The 17,611-nt window shown below is 38.4% G+C and overlaps 1 protein-coding gene across 4 annotated transcripts in view; it reads left to right on the plus strand.

Annotated features, from left to right (window-relative positions):
* LOC136878858 (uncharacterized) overlaps window positions 1-17,611 on the plus strand; it is a 317,293-nt gene that overhangs the window by 9,865 nt on the left and 289,817 nt on the right. For all 4 annotated transcript variants that reach the window (XM_067152397.2, XM_067152398.2, XM_068229039.1 and 1 more), the window contains exons 2-3: window positions 14,404-14,820; window positions 14,903-15,019. In XM_067152397.2, the coding sequence (XP_067008498.2) occupies window positions 14,404-14,820; window positions 14,903-15,019 (534 nt within the window). The remainder of the gene's footprint in view (window positions 1-14,403; window positions 14,821-14,902; window positions 15,020-17,611) is intronic.

Here is a 17,611-nt window from a genome sequence, read left to right on the forward strand (position 1 = left end):
TGGAAGAAAATGTGTACGTGTTCAGTCAAGGAATTCATCCCCTACTTTCTGAGTGATAACTTGGATTCCAACATGAAATGATTGCTGTAGATACTAGAATAATTTTGCCTGAAAAGAAATTTATTGTGGGGGGAATGGGTATATTTGGTCAACAGAACCTAAAAACAGAAGGGTTCACACTGCAGCGAGACATGTTGTTTGTTTTCATCTGGATGTTATCGGAAATGCAAAATCTGCTAGGCTAATATACCAAAAGACTGTTTCCTTTCATTTATCGATAAAAATATGATTAATTCCATCGCTGGGTTCACTAATAATTAAAAAATTTGTTTAGTGGCTCCTTATTACTAAGTTACCTCTACAACTATATCTAATGTAAGGATAAAGGAAATTAATTCATTCTTGGGTTTGTTAACACTAACTTCCACCGTGAAGAGTAATCATCTAGCAGTGAGAGAGCTGTTTGATACTTCTCTTTGAGGCACTAAGTATAGGTCTGTTATGAGTGCAAAGAGGTAATTTGTCCTGAGGTGTGTCAGATTCAGCAATTTGGATTCTCAAGATGAGAGGAAGAAACTTGTCAAGTTGATGCCAGTTAGAGATACATGGGATGCTTTTGTTGCAATAATAATAATTAATTAAAAAATTTGTTTAGTGGCTCCTTATTACTAAGTTACCTCTACAACTATATCTAATGTAACGATAAAGGAAATTACAAAGCATTACAAACCAGGATCTTTCATAGTTGTGGATGGACAACTGATTGTGCGTTCGCTAGGTCGAATGCCATTCTTATCAAGGATATTACGTAGGTAGTGAACTTGAGGTTGAAAGAACGTGCATTTAGCGAGGTTCGCTCGGAGGCCATTTTCTTTCAATTTGGTGAGGAGCAGGCGCAGATTATGCAGGTGCTCTTGATGATATTTGCCAGTCACAAGAATGTCATCCAGATAGTTAGCACAACCGGGAATGGAGGTGGTAAGCTGTGCTAAATAGCGCTGGAAAATCGCAGCGGAGGAAGAGACTCCGAAAGGTAGGCGCTGAAGCTGGAGAAGTCCAAGAGGGGTATTCAGCGTGAGACACTGCTTGGATTCTTCGTCTAAAAGTAGCTGTAGATAGGCTTCTTTGAGATCCACTTTAGAGAAGAACTGTCCACCGGCTAAACGGCGAAATAAGTCCTCAGGACGGGGAATGGGAAAAACGTCGGTTTCAACTTGAGCGTTGATAGTGGAGCGAAAATCACCACAAATGCGAATTTTGCCATTAGGTTTCTTAACTACGACGAGTGGAGTAGCCCATTTACTGGAATTGACGGGAACTACTATACCGTCTGCTATCCATCTCTGTAACTCTTGAGTAACTTGGTCCTGAAGTGCAAGTGGGACTGGACGTGCTTTGAAAAAGCGAGGCTTGGCTCCTGATTTTAGTTGGATATGAGCTGTGTAGTCTTTGGCTGTGCCTAATGTAGAGTCGAAGACTTCTGGAAATTGCTCGAGAAGAGCGGTGACATCAGAGGTAGGCTGTAAGGCTGAGACTACATTGACGTTGTCATGAATTTGAAAACCAAATAAGTTAAATAGATCCATGCCTAGAATATTAGAAGCAGTGTAGTTATTGACTACGAGCAAGGTAACGACCTTCTGAATATCCTTATAGCTGGCAGGAATAGTGATTTGGCCCTTAATGTCAATTTTCTTCTTGTTAAACGTAACAAGTTGGATGTCAGCAGGAGAGAAAGACGGCGATCTCAAGTTGTGGTACGTAGCAAGGTTGATGATTGAGACAGGTGATCCAGTATCTAATTGAAAATTAGTAGTGTGATCGGGGAAAGGGATCGGAATAATGATCTTGCTAGAATTTCTAGTAGGAAGAATAAGATTAATCTGATCCACTTCCATGTCTTGTCGTGTCTTCGTAGTAGGTTTCTTTGCCAGTAGAGTACTGGCAGGGCGGGACGTACTTTTACAGACAGTCTTGATGTGTCCTACTTTGTGACATCCATCACATGTGGCTTTGAAAAAACGGCAGTCACGACGTTTGTGATGCTTAAAACATCCTCTGCAGGAGCTGAGAAGTGTTGTGAGAATTGTGCTTCTTCGTAGAAGAGCGAGAATGAACCTGTCAGGCACGCTTGGAAGGGAGCGAGCTCACTTTGCGGTTCGAAGGAGCAGGAGGCGTCCTGGACATATGAGATACATGAGAGATTTCATGTTTCGTAGCTATTTCAGCTGCACTCTTGGTAGTCATCTCATAGACTGTGGCAATACGCTGTACTTCTTCCAAAGAAGGGTTACTACTCTTTACAGCGTCGAAACGGACCTTGTCGTGGGGAGTATGTAGAATAACCATGTCCCTAATGAGTGAGTCTGTGTAAGGCGTGTTACAACCATCCTTGGAACAGGTAAATTTACAACTCTTGGCGAGACCTCGTAATTCCGCAATCCATTCAGTGTGAGTCTGTTGCGGATTCATCCTGCATTGAAAAACTTGTAGTGAGCTGCTACGATATGAGGATCTTTAGCATAATGCTCAGTGATACGAGCGAGGAGCTGTGTAAAGGGAACTTCTGATATCTGCTCTTCTGGGCTTAATTTCTGGAGTAGTTCACAGGTAGGATTTCCTACGGAACTGAGAAAAAGAGCTCGTTCGTGCTTGTCGTCCGTGATGGAGTGGCAGATGAAGTGTTGTTGAAGTCTGGCTAAGTACACTGACCATTCTTCTTTTGCCGAGTCGAACGTAGAAAATTGAGGAACAGTGGTGGGCTGTGTAGAAGCAGAGAGGGCTTGTATTGCTGTAAGCAATGCTGTCTGCTGTTGCTGCAGGAATTGTTGCTGTTGCAAAGCCTGCAGTATAGCCGCTAACTGTTCTGTAGTAGCCATGATGACAGATGAGATAGGGAGCACAACTTGCAAGACAGCGTGTAAGTAGACCAGCTGGGAGCGTGACCTTCAATCGCTCGCCTGTGAGTGAGAGAGAAAGAGAGCTTGGCGCAGCGAGAATGCACTGTAGGGACAGGTGCTCGTGTGTGAGGTGTGAAATGATAGCCTGCTGTCCGTAGTTTGAACGGGAAGAATTGCACTGCACAAATGCGAAATGCTGGCGTAGTAAACTGGTTTCCCGTAGCGAGACTGGTGATATGGTGAAACCACAAATAAAGTGTTCCTCGTTGTCAAGTTTGTTGAATTGGCGGGACCTAAACGTAACTTTTCCTCATTGCTAATTTTGTTAAATTGTCGAGTTTTACACTGCAATGTACCTCATTACCAATACAGTGACACAACATAAAAGTTTATTGTTTCAATATATATAAGAAATAAAACTGAATTCTTGAAACTTGTTTGAATGCACACAGTTAATGTTGAAATTAAATCTTAAATTGAATGTCTGTTGCATATGTACAATTATACAATACGAGAGTTCTATATACACTTAGTTCTATCTTGAGGAGATAGTCTGTTTCACTAATAAATTGTCCTGATAGTCGAAAACTATCTTCTGTGAAATTACAAGCGTAACTTGTAGAGAGAGGCAGAATGCTGGTACTAGGTTTATACTTGCAAGGAACTTGCATTAATTTATTCAAATAGCAGAATGCTAAGGTGGATGTCGGAGCACTGGTGAGGACTAAAGGGAGTAGCAGAATGCTATACTCGGGGCTCGACGTGGCTACGGGGATCAGGATAATGAGGCAATGTTCAGAGGTGAAACCTCACGGCCAGCAATTTGTCCACCTGTTCAAAACACGTTTTTAAGAGGAATGCCTCCGTGTCTGACTTGCGGTGTGGTCTGGTCGTCGAACATTGGGGTAGTCCTGGAGAGGCTCGGAACGAAGCTCCTTATATATTGCTGGCTGATGTCATCAGTGAGCGTGCCAGGCGCAGTAAAGACACCTCGTAGCTGCTAGAAACTTCAGTGCTGCGGCGGGTTGCGGAGCTTGTAGGCGCAGAGCTTGTGATGCGGAAGACACATACAACAGGTATCATCATCTTCCCCTGTATCTCTTGGCGTACCGGTCTGCAGTGTACGAGACCACTGGATACACACCAGCAAGGATGTTGTTTGGGAGAGAACTGCACCTCCCAGTGGGTTTAGCGTTTGGCCGACCTGAGAACCATCCTGCCCCTACTGACCAGTACTGCCTTGATCTAGCAGGGAAACTGGAGAATGTACACACCGCTGTCTGGAAAAGATAGAGAACTGAGAGCAATCTAATGAAGACACGATATGATCTACGAGCGGACGCCATAGGATATTGTGAATAGCTACCTCGTATGACTCTAAAACCCCATAAGGAAGAGAGGTTTGTCCCCCTAGCTCCAGCCGGCGTGGGTAGGGCCTTACGAGTGGAATGAGTGAAGCTCTCATCTAGCGGTGAGGATAGGAATTGTGCCAGCTGCCAAAGCCTGTTGTACTCCTCTGGGGAATGATTAATGAATGACAAATGAAATGATATTGGAGTGTGTTGCTGAAATGAAAGATGACAGGGAAAACTGGAGTACCCGGAGAAAAATCTGTCCTGCCACCGCTTTGTCCAGCACAAATTTCACATGGAGTGAGCCTGATTTGAACCACGGAACCCAGCGGTGAGAGGCCTGTGCACTGCCGCCTGACCCATGGAGGCCCTATTCAAAATAATAATAATAATAATAATAATAATAATAATAATAATAATAATAATAATATTGATGAGAAAAACAGCAACTGTTCAGAAATGCAAATGAAAGGTAGATCATTAGAAAAATTAAAACATGACCTAACTGGAAAAAGATAACTGGTTGCTGCTTAATCCCACCATGATTTATACAATCATTATTATACAATCATTATTTCTTAACACAGTTCCATCATGTACACTTGTTATGCCACCAATTGTCAATGTTATTTAAAGTTTTACAAAAAAAAAAAAAAAAATGTTTACTTTTCACAAGTTTTTATTGATTACACCTTATATTTTATGTCAGACCTTAGAATACAAAACAGGTTAATTTAGTTGCAAATTCATTTTCCTGGTCATTGTGTTTCTTAAATCTGTTCATAACCACAGTCCCTATTACAGCATCACCTGATCTAGCATATTATGCATCTGGCTGAATAGCCAGATCATCAGTTATTTCAAACCAATTGTTTCCTCATCTCGAAACAAGTTATGCAATTCAGATAACCACTGAGTTATCAGCCTCATGGTATTTTCTTTTATCATTTCAGGGTTGATCTGCTAGGAAGGGTAAGCAACTATGCATTTTGAGCAAAATCGTAAGCTGATGAAGATTTTCTTTGCCACGACATGCAACGTCTAACATTGAGTTCATTCCAGCAAGCTTAAATTTCTCCACTGCTAGTAGTCTCTAAGGAATAACACTTCAATTTCATCATTTTCTGTTTGTTTTTAATAGTAGTGTGTTCGTATTTTCAGTTCTTGCACCAGTCTTTCTATAGTACTGCCTCGATTTCTTTATCGTAGCCATCAAAATCTTTGTTTTACTTTTCAACTGTGTGACTGCTGCGTTTCAAGGAGAGAATTAATCTACTTTGGTAAGAAAAAGTACCTGATAGAAAATTGCTTTGGAAATGTCTAGATTATTATTTACACTTTCTTGCGTAAGCCATCTGAAGTTGAGGTGCTATGTTGTTTTAATGGCCTCCTTGGCACATCAGAGTTTCCTTGTTTATATTTTGATACATACCTAGGAAACACAGGCGGGATGCTGCCTACTTTCAATATCTTTCTTTTACAGTCGTCTCTATAATTGTATTTTGTAAACTACACTATTGTCTGACATTTGCAAACTTACTATACTATCATTGTGGTTATTTTGTGTCATAATGAAATCTTAATACATTAAAATGATATCCTAAATTACAGCATTGGCAATACGAGTACAATATCCACCTTGATGGGAAATAATTGTTTTTCATTTCTCTTTCAAATCATAGTCACAAGCATATTCATAAAATGACACATTTTTCACTTTCTCTAGTTTTCTTGAAACGACAATAAAACACAGCAGACAATGAACTTCACAGAAACACAAAATCTCACATAATTCAAAGAATTAATTACCATGCACATGCTAAGATGCAGACTACAGCAACAGCGAGGAGAGGTGTACTCTAGCACTGAATGTGAAAACCAGTAATTGATAGGCCAGACATGATATTCATGCAAATGAGCTGATCATATCTGTATGTGTAGATGTGTTCATGTACATGGTGAGAAGGTAACAACATTTTTTTTTTTTGTTCTTGGATTGAGAAATTACCATTTCGAAGACAGCAACTACATGATGAGGAAGAGTGAGGATAGAACTTGCATTTATAAGGATGATCTTAAGACATCTGAGGAGGTAAATCCTGTTTTATTGCAGCAAACTCACCAAGGATGACCAGATACCTGTATTGACCATTTCCATAGACTGCCCATAAAATAGCAGAGAATCAGGAATAAAAACAGATTTTTTTTTTTTTTCAATAGCTAGTGGTCAGTTCTACTCCCCATTCCTAAGAAGCCAAATGCCACTAGATGTAGCGAATACCAGCTCATAATCTCATGAGTCAAGTTCTTTAATTGTTCTAAAGATGATACATTCCAGAATTCATAAAAAATGTGAACTGGAGATAGGTGAAGAACATTTAAATGGGTGTTCACAAAAACGGGCTAACCAACATTTTGTCAGAACAGGATAAATCAGCTTTTGCAAATGTCAAAAAACAAAAACTATTCTGTAAAAATAATATTTGTTTCATTATTTTATCTTGATGTAGTACCTTTAAATTATCAATACCATATATTGAACTGTATTAAAAATGAAAAGTGCTTGGAAAAATAGGAATAAAAAAACTGGAAGAAAATTGATTTCTGCATTGACCTAGCTTTAGTTAATAGTTTACCTTAGATTCATAACCAAACTTTATTTTATGATCATACAATACAAAACACGTGTTTTATACAGTAAACTAGACAAAAAGATGCTTCAGACTTATTTTGAAATATGACATAACTTTTCCTCATTGGACAATCATCAGTCATATGGGTCATATTCTGATGCATTTGAAAATGATTCCTCAGTCACTTCTTGGTCATTGCCAGCTGCCAGTTCTCTGTAATACCAGTGATATCTTGCAGGGAAATATTCAAGTTGCTCAAGCAAGTCCTTAAGCTTTGCTGGCTTTATTGGCCATATGACTCTGTACTTTGGTGACAGCTGAATACTAGCAAGTGATGGCTGACCACCATTACTGTTCCTTTTGTGAAGGTCAACACAATCATATTCCTCAACAATACCATATGAATATTTAAAAAAATACTTAAATGGTACATCTTTCTTAAATTGTATGCCTGAAATTTTACTAATTAGTACTCTGCTTATTTACAGATACTATTCTCTTGGTTACTTTTTCTAGCAAAGGTTGAGTGCTCACAAACTTATCACTTGTCATTTTTATTACTTGAAATGGATTTCAATCCATCCATTCATCTGGCACAAAAGCACAAACACCCACAGCCTCTAGTATACATGGGAATAAGCTTTGCTAACCTACATATACAGCAAAACCATCTTCACGGCCTCCTCTGTAAACGTCTGTTAGCCCGATTTTGCAATAACAAAATTGGTCTAAATAAAATGGCATAAAATTCAAAGCATTGTCTCTCATCACACCGGATTACCTCATGTTAGCCCAACTCACAGAAGATAGTTTGAACCTTCCGCAATAGATGGCAGCACATAACTCACTTTTTCCAAATTTGTTGGTTAGCCTGTTTTTGCGAGCACCCATTCAATTTGGTTTCCCTAAGGGCTTTGGGATATGTGAGGCCTTGTTCTGCCTGATGACATTTTTACAGAATTGTAAGAGACCAGTCTAAAGATATATATATCTGCTTCATTGATTATGTTTGAATATTTGATTGTGTCAAACATTCCAAACTCATACGAATTCTGAACATAATAGGAACAGATACTTAAGATCTTACATTTGTCAAAAATCATCACGAAAAATTAATAATTTGAAGTCACCTCCTCTAAAACAAACCTCTCACCGTCCTGCTCTACCTATAGGCCGAGCTGTTTCGCCTTCCCTTACTAATAGCACTGCTCCTCCCCCTACCGCCCATGGCCAAGTTATGCCAGGCGAGAGGAAACATAATTATAACACGTGCAGTAGTGTGCCGAGAAGCAATTCAGAGCAAGGCTAAGTTGTGAACCGGCTATAGGGAGTTTCACCAAATTTGATGGTAAGCTTTTACGTCACGCATTCGTGACGGAAACTCATTTCTAAAATTTCCATTAATTTATATATCTCTTCTTTCCAGACCTTGTCTTTTTTTTTTTTTTTTTAAAAGGGAATATTCTTAAGAATTAAGCCATCAAAATGGTGGTCATGAAGCGCTGATCTTTGCCATACAACAGGCTGTCTCAGAAGCTTCAGATTCCTTCTACCAGTTATAGCTTATTTTTTGAAAGAAATTTCCATATGAGTTAAAGCTTTTAAATGTGGAATTGGTCCTATTCCGAGGCCAGAATTTCAATATCCCTCAGTCAGCACACTGAAACTACCAGCTACCAACACTACGTGTAATATTTTCAAGAAAGGTCATTCAAAATTTAACATTGAAGAAAGATTTTTTGCAAGAAGTGTTGAACTATTTCATTGTAAGTAGTGTGTATATTTGTCTTTAGTTATTCCCAACAGTTCATAAAGGACATGAGTTCTTCCGTTATTAATTACTAGACAGTAACAATGAGCATTGTATTCTGTTATGAGATGTTATGGCTGGCATGTCATGTTTCAAGAAATGTTTCAAATTTTAACATTGAAGATAAATTTTTTTTGCAAGAAGTGAGGGCAATTTTGTGTAAATAATGTGTATATTTTATCCTTAGTGTATTCTCAAATAGTTCTTAATGGACATGGGTTCTTCCATTTTTTTCAATTACTAGACAGCAACAATGAGCTTTGTAATCTGTTATGAGATGTTATGGCTGATGAAGTCTCAAGTGAGACAAAACATGTTCCAGGATATGTTTGATATGTTTTTATATTAAAAATTTTTCACTGTAAAGTGAGGTGTATTGATTGGGTGAACCATTGAACCTAACGTTGTTTCTTATTTTAAACTGTATCAGTACGGATCTATATGATGAAGTTCGTAAATTGTACTAAAATTGGAAATTCCGAGACTCGATTTACCAGGATAAAATGGGGTAAGGCAAGGGTGCGTGTTATCTTCCCTGCCTTTTAATCTGTACTCTGAGCATATTTTCCAAGCTGCTGTTCAAGAAGTGGAAGGTGGAGTAAAAGTTAACGGCAGGTTGATCAACAATCTGGGGTATGCAGATGACTGCCATCTTGGCTGACACTACTGAAGATCTTCAGCATGTGGTAGACAGAATCGTAGAAGGAGGGTATAAACTCAAAATTAACACCAACAAGACAAAGGTGATGTCCATTGCTAGAACTCATAGCATGCATATTCCTATGAACATTTACGAGAAACAAGTTGAAAAAGTATGGAAATTTGACTACCTTGGCAGCTAGATTAATGAGGACTTGGACCCTGATTTAGAGAGCCATGAATGTATAGAAATGGCTCATGCTAGCTTTCTGATAATGAGGAATCTACTGTATGAGAGAAGCCTCAGCTTGGAGACAAGTCACAACTTCGTCACACTATATATAGTCATTGCTTCTGTATGGTGCTGAAACATGGACTCTGAATGTAACACCATTAGGAGAATAAATGCCTTCAAAATGTGAGTTTTCCAATAGACATTACAGATCTTGTGGACTGACTACATCTCTAATGCTGTCATACTTAGGTGCATGAAGGACCTGGGAAATGCCATAGATACTGTAGGTGAAAAAAATATTATTAATTTAGAAGAGGATTGTAGTGATGCAAGTGACAGTGAATAGTTCAATCTTTCAATTTCAAATTAATGAAATACTTGTCACGTAAGTAAGCCTACTTGTTCATTTTCATGGCAAATGTATTTTATAGCAGTGATCATGTATATTTGTTACTGTATCTCAAATATGTTCTGGCAGAGCATCTATATCCATCAGTTTTCATTTACATTCATATTTATGTAAAGAGGAGGCAGTGAGACACGTGGAACTCACAGAATGATACAAAATGTTTGTTTTTGATTACTTTATTCTTCCGTTGGAAAGAGTTTAGGTTCAAGTTTTGTACCTATATTTAAGTCAATGAGTACGCCCCAATCAACTTTGACAGCTGGAAGAATCCTGAAAAAACAACAATTTCTGGGAAGATTTGGAACATATTTTCCTCAAAAATCCCAGAGAGACATACCACCAAACTGCTAGGCAACTTCAGTATCCAGATGGCAGGAGAGAGAAAATACAGAAATGTAGTGGGCAACTATCTGGTACACAAGCAAACTAACTGGCTGAGTCAGCAAAGACGATGCATCTGGATGTGTTAGGAGTTAATACGCCTGGATGTGTTAAGGAGTTAACGATATTCGGGTAAGGGGAGCCAGTGAGGAAGAGATAGGAGATTTTAAAGTGTTCTTGATGGCTGTTAAAAAAGGGAAAGGTAGAGTGTGGTCTAGGACTGTTCATGAGGAATACTATTGCATGCAACATAGTTTCTGTTAGGCATGCAAATGAGTGAATGATGTGGGTAGATTAGGTAGTTGTATGCTACTGAGACTTTGTGTTCCTTATCATGATATTAGATCATTTACACCTGAAATGTCTCAGATCAGTCCTGTGCATAAAGTGGAATGATTACATCAGAAATATTGATGTACATTGAAGGGAAAACTTATCAGGTCTTGAGACACTGCTCACTCAGAATGAATTATGGTGGACAGGACATGTGATCTGGAGGCAAGACCACCAGTTACCTAAACAGATTTGTGTGGTGAGTTACGGGATGGAAGAAGAAAGGTTGGAGGACAAAAACTTGGGTTGAAAGATATTCTGAAGCCTCATATGGATCGCAGCAAACAGCATAGTTTTGACCATAAGAATTTGGCTTGTAATCGTTCCAAATTGCATCGTATGATACGTAATCAAACTGAAGCATAAAAAACTGCCAACAGTATTCTTCAGTGCACCACCTGTCGGCACCTCTTGAAAACAAAAACTGGGTTCAAGAGTCACGTCCAAGCTTATGAGAGAAATAGGAATGACATTGTGCAGTAGTCGCTGTGGTCGGATATGACCAGGAACACACACCATTACAAAAACTCTATATTTTCTAAACAGTTTTTCATTTGAAAGGCAGACCTTTTCTGGACACTATGAAGTAAAGTTATTTTACCACATGTGATAAAGGAATATTAACACACACTTCACGGTCTACTGTATTACATCGCTGTTTCCACAATGTACCTATATCACAAAGTTAATGATTATTTTCTGCTCAAATACAAAGAGAAGATAACATATCGTCCCTGCTCTGGCAAACTAGCGAAACTGACAAACTAAGGAATCTGTAGTTCTGAAGTTCTGGTCTAGATTTTGTTATTTATATATTGTCTACCCTCTGACAAAGTCTCACATCTGCAGCTCATTCTGTATGCCTAACACATAAAACCAATAATTAAATGTAAACATTGATTTGACATGAGTAATCACAACTTCTTTCAGCTCTCCTAACCTTTTGACAATTTTCAAGATTCGTTAGTTTGCCAGAGCAGGGACGATATTATAACGTGACAATTTGTTTACTACTGTAACATAGATATTTCAGCAACTTTGTTGTGCGAGGATTGATTCAGAAGTCTTGGCAACTATTTTTTATTTCCTGAAAACGTACTAATGCCACACATGTAATATATACTGTACATTTGAAAATATGTTAGCACGATCTTCATAATATTGCCAACTGATGGGGTTTGGGTGCACCAGTCTGGTCGTGATCATGGTCCCTATGTCAGTTGTCTCATAATAATTATAATTTTGTGTGGCTATTTCTAGCAGGGTGCAGCCCTTGTAATGCAGACCCTCCGATGAGGGTGGGTGGCATTTGCCATGTGTACGTAACTGCGTGTTATTGTGGTGGAGGATAGTATTATGTGTGGTGTGTGAGTTGCAGGGATGTTGGGGACAGCACAAACACCCAGCCCCCAAGCCATTAGAATTAACCAATGAAGGTTAAAATTCCCGACCCGGCCAGGAATCGAACCTGGGACCCTCTGAACCGAAGGCCAGTATGCTGACCATTCAGCCAATGAGTTGGACTAGTTGTCTAATGACAGTGGTGCATAATGAAATTAAGCAAAGTCAAACAGCATGCGTACATCAAGTTACCTTTACTCTGTGGCTACAATGTACACAAATGTCATGCAGGATTATGGGATGCATTGGGCAATCGTGCTATACCTTCTTGTACAATAGTAAACTGGGTAGAAGCTTTCTAATAGGAAATGGAGTCAACTGTCTACCTACTGTACCTTACCGTTCTGTGGTAGCTGACAAAGATATGTGAGTGGCTGTGGTCAAGCAGTGCCAAATGGATGACAAGCATTGAACTGTTATGGAATTAGCCCAGCATACAGGTATTCCTGCATTGTCAGTGCAGCAAATTCCACGACAGGACTTACAAGTTACAGAAGAATGCTGCCAAGTGGATGCCCTATCACTTGACTGAGGTAGAGAAGTGGACCCTATATGAGATAAGTCACATCAATTTGGAACTATTTCACCGTGAAGGAAACTGCATCATTGCAATTGATGAAACATGGGTATGAGCATATGAACCTGAATTGAAGCTACAGTCCAAGGAATGGCATCATCCTCAATCACCATTGAGACACAAGGTATGATAAAATCTGTCATCCACAAAGCTGATGATCATTTTAGCATATGACAATCAAGGTGTTTTAGTGTGTCATCCAATTTATAAGTGTAGCACTGTAATGCACAGTACTACCTGTCATTTCTGCAGTACCATCTTCGTCGAGCTGTTTGAGAAAAACATCCCAAACTATTGGGCAATGCTATATTTATAACCATAACAAACAAACAAACAAAATCTGTGGAAAGAAACATATCACAAAAAAAAAGAAAGTTTATAAATATATAACAAATCAGAATCATTTGGAGTTCTTCATTTATGTTGTTATAGTATAGTATACACATTGTTACACATTGTTTATAGCGTTGGATAAGGAAAGTCCTGCCATACCCTCCCTATTCTCCTTATCTTAGTCTGTGTGACTTCAATCTTATTCCCAAAGTGAAGAACCAATAGCAGTGAAACACTTTGCCAACAAACAAGTTCAACTTGAGGTAGCACACATCAATGAATCTCATGCAGCTGATGGTATTTTTCCATCTTTCTCATCAATGGCAACAAACCGTACCCAACCTAGGAGACTACTTTGAGAAATTGTAAATAGCTTGTACGATACGTACAAATGATTGTATACAGGTTGTGTAAGAATAAAACAAATAAAAGAGTGATTTCTAAATACCATAAGTTATTTGTCCTGTTACCATACCAGAGATTTCTGCATCCCTATTCCATGTGGTGTCACCTTTAAAAAGTCCTTGTCGTACACTTTCAAATGTACTTAGTACATTTCTTGTGTTGGAGCTTTTCCAAGAGAAAAATAATAATTGCCATGGCTTCTAAATCTACCCTTGTAATTTGTATATTATCTTTTCCAGGTTATTTTAAAGAGGCCTGTGCACTGAAGTAAAAAATGAACAATTTGTTGTAATACAATTCAAGTCCTACTATACATCATGTCCTTCTCCGTGTGCTTCAGAAGTAATCATAATACCAAAGATTACCGTATGAACTTACTATAACAACATAAATGAAGAAATCCAAATGATTCTGATTTGTTATATATTTATAACCTTTCTTTTTTTGTGATATGTTTCTTTCCACAGATTTTTTATTTATTTTTTGTTATGGTTATAGATAAAATTGTGTATGAGCAACACAAACATTTTTGCACAAGTTTAAATCTTTCCATTTATACTGTAGCTGGCGAGAGGAGTGGACGTTCAGTAGCAGGCTGCACAAAGAAGATGAGTTCAGAAAATAATTTCACATTTAATAAGTTGTTGAACACAGAATTTTAACATTCACATTGTTATTCGTGTTTGTTCATAATCAGCGGCAAGTTTGTGCAACTTGACCAATTATGTATATATATGCATGATAAAGAAATGATGTGATAGATTCTAAGGAAGTTCTTGTAGAACAAACCATGTCATTCTGTTATTAATAATTTCTTTTCTTTTCTTTTCCAGATATGTTATAATGTTTAATAAATTTTGTATTTTGTGTTTGACAGAGTGAAAAATCTTAAAGGTATATCTTTCTACTCATGCAAAAAAAGGTCCACTTACAGCATGAGTTGCATAAATTATTTTCTATTACATGGATTAATCGATATCTGGTCTCTATTCTAGGATTTTCATTCAGACGAAGGAGAAAAAGAAAATGATGACGATGATAATTATGGGCTGTGTGGAGAGGATTGCTGTGGTTTTAAAGATATTCCTGAAGAGCAAGCTTCAGATTGCGAATGCATACTCACCCAAGAGACAGTCGACAGTGATGTAATTTATAATAGTGATGCTGTATGCAAAGAAACATGTGATACTGTAAAGTCTAATGACACAAAATCAGTACCGAAAGAAAATGTTCACACGCGTAGAATCAGGAGTTTTCGAAAGAAGATATTTTGCTATTTAGAGAATATTTGTGATCTCATTGGCAACATCCCTGAGCCAGATGGTATTGAAGAACTGAGGAGAAGACAACAGAGAGCAGCAGAATTCTTGTCATGGGTCGGTAGGAATTACCATTATGTACTTCAGAAACAGGTTTGTGTCTTTCATGATCCACTTAATAATTTGGTTTGCTTTATTTTTTGTGAATTGTTACGAGATAAATTTCTCCTTGCAGATTCTTAATATAAAAAAGCAAACAAAGAGGCCTTGCATTGGTGCTCGGAACACATTCTTCAATGCAATCTCCCAAAAATTAGTTGCTGCACATCAGACTACCTCTCAAGCTTTACAGGTATAACTTATTTACTTATTTATATATTTCTTTCTTTCTTTCTTTCTTTCTTTCTTTCTTTCTTTCTTTGTCTACTAGCAATCCACCCCAGCTTTGCATGGGAACAAGTTTCCGTTTATGGTAATAGGCCGTATAAAAGTGTCCTTGTAAACAACACCAGTTGTTATTCCTCTTTAATTATGTACTGTACGTAGCTCAGTGTGATGGTTTTCCAAGGTCCTTCCAGCCATCTGCCTGTTTGCTTGCTCCTTTCTCTTCGTGCAATATTTGAACCATTCCTGTGCTCTCATTTCAGCAATAATAACTACTAAACTACACATGAAAATGACATACTATTAAGGGTATTTTTATCATAATAAAATCATTGCAATTAATAACAATTTATTTTGACCAGCATTACGTGCATAATTTTGAATATGGTTTCTAATCTTAAGGTTGATTTGTTCTAACATAAAAATATTTATTGACTTATTGAGGTCTAACCTCTTACAGTTAGTTATATACCTTACAAAAATGTTTGTAGAGCATTTTATGTTCAATTATTCTTACACATACTTGCAGTGGAGACAGTATCATCAACCACGGCTGGGGATCCACCTCCCAGCCTGTCCCGTATCCGTATGTTCCAATGACTTCTTCCTTTCCTTGTCTCTCGTTTCCAACCTGTGAATTCAGATCTCCCATAATAACTACTTCCACACCTGAAATTTCTCTTTCTACTTTCTCCATTCCCTGTTTCCCGTCTGTGGTGCATACACTTGTATGAAGTCCATCACTTCACACATTCTACCACTTCAACATACTCCTCCAAATGTTTCAAAATGATTAGTCCCACTCCATTTATTGCCTCTTGGCTACCACTCCAGTATAATGTGTATCCTTTCCTCAATTTCTTCCTTCCTTTACCTTTCCATTTCACTTCACTCAGCCCCATCATTTCCACCTTCTCCTTCTTCATGAAATCTACTACTTCCTCTGCCTTTCCTGTCAGGGTCATAAGATTTACTATTTCTATCTTAATGTTGGTTACTGGTCACCCATTTCTCACAGTTCCACCAGTACCCTGAGAACTGCACATTGCTTTAAGCAGGGGACGCCCTAATCTTTTCCATGGTTGATTTCCTAGTACCATATATAGGCTATTATTACGATGGCATCGCCACTCTCAAAGGCATTTTATACCTACTGCCAAGTGTTATTCTAGGCCGCTCCAATGGAGTACAGATGTCTTCTGTAGCCGCTCCTCTGTAGTACAGACACTACAAGTTTCCCTCCTCCACCACAGATGCCGTACCGAAGTCCACCTTCTCCGCCACTGATGCCGTTGGGGTTTCCACCCATACCCTGGGCTTGGGCCCTCCATATTTGTGACCCCTGGAGAGGGGGTGGCCCAGTATTTTAATGGCCCCAGGAACTGGGCTGCCCGTTGGTCCGTGGGTTGTATTGGGTATTTTAACCAGCCCTGCTGAATTGTAGGGTCACCCTATCTGTCACCCGGGAACGTGCCCTCTAGAAGTTAACAGGCTCCCCCAAGGGAAATTAACCAGAAACATAGTGGGAAAATTGCCTCATTAATATTCCCTATGAGGTTGTTCACTGTTTAGCTCGAACCCGAACATATATAAGGTTGCTTGAATTAACAGAAAAATAAGCTTAAGCAATTAACAGAGAAAATTGAATCATAAAATGTCAAAATTTCCCTATGTAAGAAAATAATATATCTCATAAACAGACTATTAATATTATTTAGAAGCACAGTGCATTCTCAGTTACTTCAACATTATCAGTGTATACCATATATGTACAATATTGTAGTAAATATGTTTTTATTAATGTCATCAAATTATGTTATTAAAATGAAAGCCATCTCAAATGCTCCATGCTGTGTCACAAGGTAAGACTGGAGCTCTCAGCATGATGTCATCAGCGTGAGAGCAAGGAGACGAACCTACGCACCGCCTCACCATTATACTTACACCATGACAAAACTGCAAATGAAGTTCATTTCACTAATTATCATCCTCTCCCTAAAAGCAAGTTTTTTTCTGTTATGCCTCTTGATGATCTAAGTTCACTCTCTGACTCGGAAAACGGCTCAAACGTTCTGTCATCCAATGAAAACCAAAACGGTGCCATGCCAGATTAACCGATAGAATTAAGATAAAAAAAGAAATAGGGAGTCTGTAAAAAAATTTACTGAAAGAAAACCTGATGTTCATAGGGAGGCTGTTAGGAAATACACTAAGAAAAATTCTGAAGTCAATGAAAACAGGATTGATCCTGTGGAAAACAAATTCTTTATTGGAATTCAAGTATGACTGCAATACAGATTACAGTAATGATATGGTTGCTGCTATTGGCCAGAAAGTCGGTTGCAAGTGGTGGCATACAGCAAATAGAAAGGAGAAAACCCCATTCTGTGTTGTAGGAATGGAAAGGAACGTCTCCCTCTTGTTGGAGAGCATCCTCATCCTCACGGAACCTCCTTACTGATGATCATCCTGAGTCTGTGCATTTTTTGAGGAACATTAGGAAGTATAACAGATGTTTTCGAAAGACGTCCTTGGGAGCTAAGGATCAGGAAGGGGAGAA

The sequence above is a fragment of the Anabrus simplex genome, chromosome 8 (assembly GCF_040414725.1).
Source record: "Anabrus simplex isolate iqAnaSimp1 chromosome 8, ASM4041472v1, whole genome shotgun sequence".
Taxonomy (NCBI): Eukaryota; Metazoa; Arthropoda; class Insecta; order Orthoptera; family Tettigoniidae; genus Anabrus; species Anabrus simplex.